General features: G+C 63.7%; 1 protein-coding gene across 2 annotated transcripts in view; it reads left to right on the plus strand.

Moving 5' to 3' along the window:
• The first annotated feature begins 407 nt into the window (after positions 1–407).
• Positions 408–2,012, plus strand: part of DAPK3 (death-associated protein kinase 3) — a 5,819-nt gene continuing 4,214 nt past the window's right edge. For both annotated transcript variants that reach the window (XM_014949698.1, XM_014949697.1), the window contains exon 1: positions 408–579. In XM_014949698.1, coding sequence (XP_014805184.1) covers positions 518–579 — 62 coding nt within the window. In that variant the 5' untranslated portion in view covers positions 408–517. The remainder of the gene's footprint in view (positions 580–2,012) is intronic.

Raw genomic sequence — 2,012 nt, forward strand, 5'->3', positions numbered from 1 at the left:
GGGGGCTATAGGGCAGAGGGGCAGTGAGGGATCGGGACAGGGGGGTTGTGGGGGTTATGGGGCAGCGTGGGGGCAGGGGGATGCCGCTGGCCGGGCTGGGGGTCCTTCTGCCACCGCCGGGTGTCGCTGGCTGCTGTGACAAGGTGTCACAACCCCGGTACCCGCACAGCCCCCATTCCCTCCTCTTCCCCCCAGGGAGATCCCACAGCCCCTGGGGCTTGATGAGACTTTGGGGGGGGCACCCAAGACTAATGTGGGGCTCCTCCCCAGCTGCCCCACAGCACGGCTGGGCACGGGGCTGCGTCGGGGCTCCCTGCCCTGTGCACCCCCCAGGGGAGACAGTGTCCCTGCGCCGTGCCCTGACCCCGAGCTGCCGCAGTTGCTGGTGTCACCGTGTGGCTCCTGGGGCATAACCCCCCTTTTTTGGTGCCACAGGTGCTGATCCCCGGCTGCTCCCCAGCGTCCTCCTCCACTGGCAGGGTCGGGGCGGCCTCAGCTCCACCGGGGCCCCGCAGCCATGTCCACCTTCCGGCAGGAGAGCGTGGAGGACTTCTATGAGATGGGGGAAGAGCTGGGCAGGTGAGAGACATCCCGCCACCGTGCTTGGCTGGGGGGGCTTCCCTGCCTGCACCGGGCTGGGAGCTTCTCCTGTGGCCCTTGTGGTGTCCCCTGTGCCGGTGACATCCCCTGTGCTGCCTGCAGGCAGTGGGTCTCGGGGCTGTGCCAAGAGTTAAAAAAAAAAAACAGGCGTTAATTAACATTTAAGTCGTTAGGAGCTCCCTGCAGAGCTCCCATCCCGGGTTTGGCCAGGGCTGATGGCCCTTCTTGGTCATTGGGTCACTGCCACCCAGTTCTGCGCCTGCGGGACAGATTTGGGGATGAATCACTGCATGCAAACAGGGTTTAATCATCCGGGATGCGGCGGTGGCGGGGCTGTGGGCTGCACTGGGATCCTCCAGCTCTGCCTCAGCCACGCCAGCCCGGTGCCAGCATCGACTCAGGGACTGCCACAGCCATGGCTGCCTGGGCACGGGGCTTCTTGGGAAATAATTGTGCAGTGGAAAGGTTTTGGGTGGGTTTAGTGGTTTTTTGTTTCAAAGGGGAGGAGCTTCCAGGGGCTTGTTCCAGGTCCCTTTGGGTTGCGCTGTAGCTGCCGTCTGGTGTGTCCATGGGGATGGATGTAGTGCCCGGGGGCTGGATCCCTCCTGGGTGAGGCTGGTCTCTGTCCCTGGGGGGCTCTGGGTGGCCCCGGCCACGATCTGGGGACGTGTAAAGGAATGTTGGGTCCGGAATCGTGCGGAGGCTGGTGATGGAGACTGGTGACGGGGACCGCACGTCACCACATACTGGTGGGGATGGCCAATGGCCGGGGCAGCGGGGAGGGGACGGAGCAGCTGGACGGAGGATGTGGTACGGATCCTGTCCTCAGGGGAAGGAGTTGAGGGGCCCTTGTGCATCCCAGCAGAGGGGTCTCGTCCCAGCAGAGGGGTCTCGGGGGGCGCTCGTTTGGGGCAGGGAATGTTTTGGGACAAGGTTGGGATCCTGCCGTAGCGGTGACTCTGGTGTCAGCAGGACCTGGCTCCTGGAAGTGCCTGTGGTCCCAGAGCCCTGCCTTCCCCCAGCCCCTCACCCAAGCAAGGTTTGAGCTGTTGGTTACTCTTATGTCAGGCATTTTCCCCCCTACCCCTCCACGGTCCCATCGGAACTTTATGGTCTCCTGGGACCGCCGGGCTCTGAGGTTTGCTCTCGGGAGCAGCCCAGGGGCTCCTGGCTGGAAATGGGGACCGATGACCATCTCCCATCCTGGGTGGTCACAGCAGCACCTGAACAACCCGGGGGGGGAGGTGAGAATTCCCTTCCTCCATCCCAGGCAGCGCTGGGGTTTACACACCAGCTCCAGGGGTGCCAGGGGGTGTAAAACCATAGAATCATAGAATTGCCCAGGTCGGAAGGGACCTCCAAAGGCCATCTAGTCCCACCTCCCCGCAGTCAGCAGGGACACCCCCAACTAG

Source organism: Calidris pugnax, unplaced genomic scaffold (assembly GCF_001431845.1).
Source record: "Calidris pugnax isolate Ruff unplaced genomic scaffold, ASM143184v1 scaffold173, whole genome shotgun sequence".
NCBI lineage: Eukaryota > Metazoa > Chordata > Aves > Charadriiformes > Scolopacidae > Calidris > Calidris pugnax.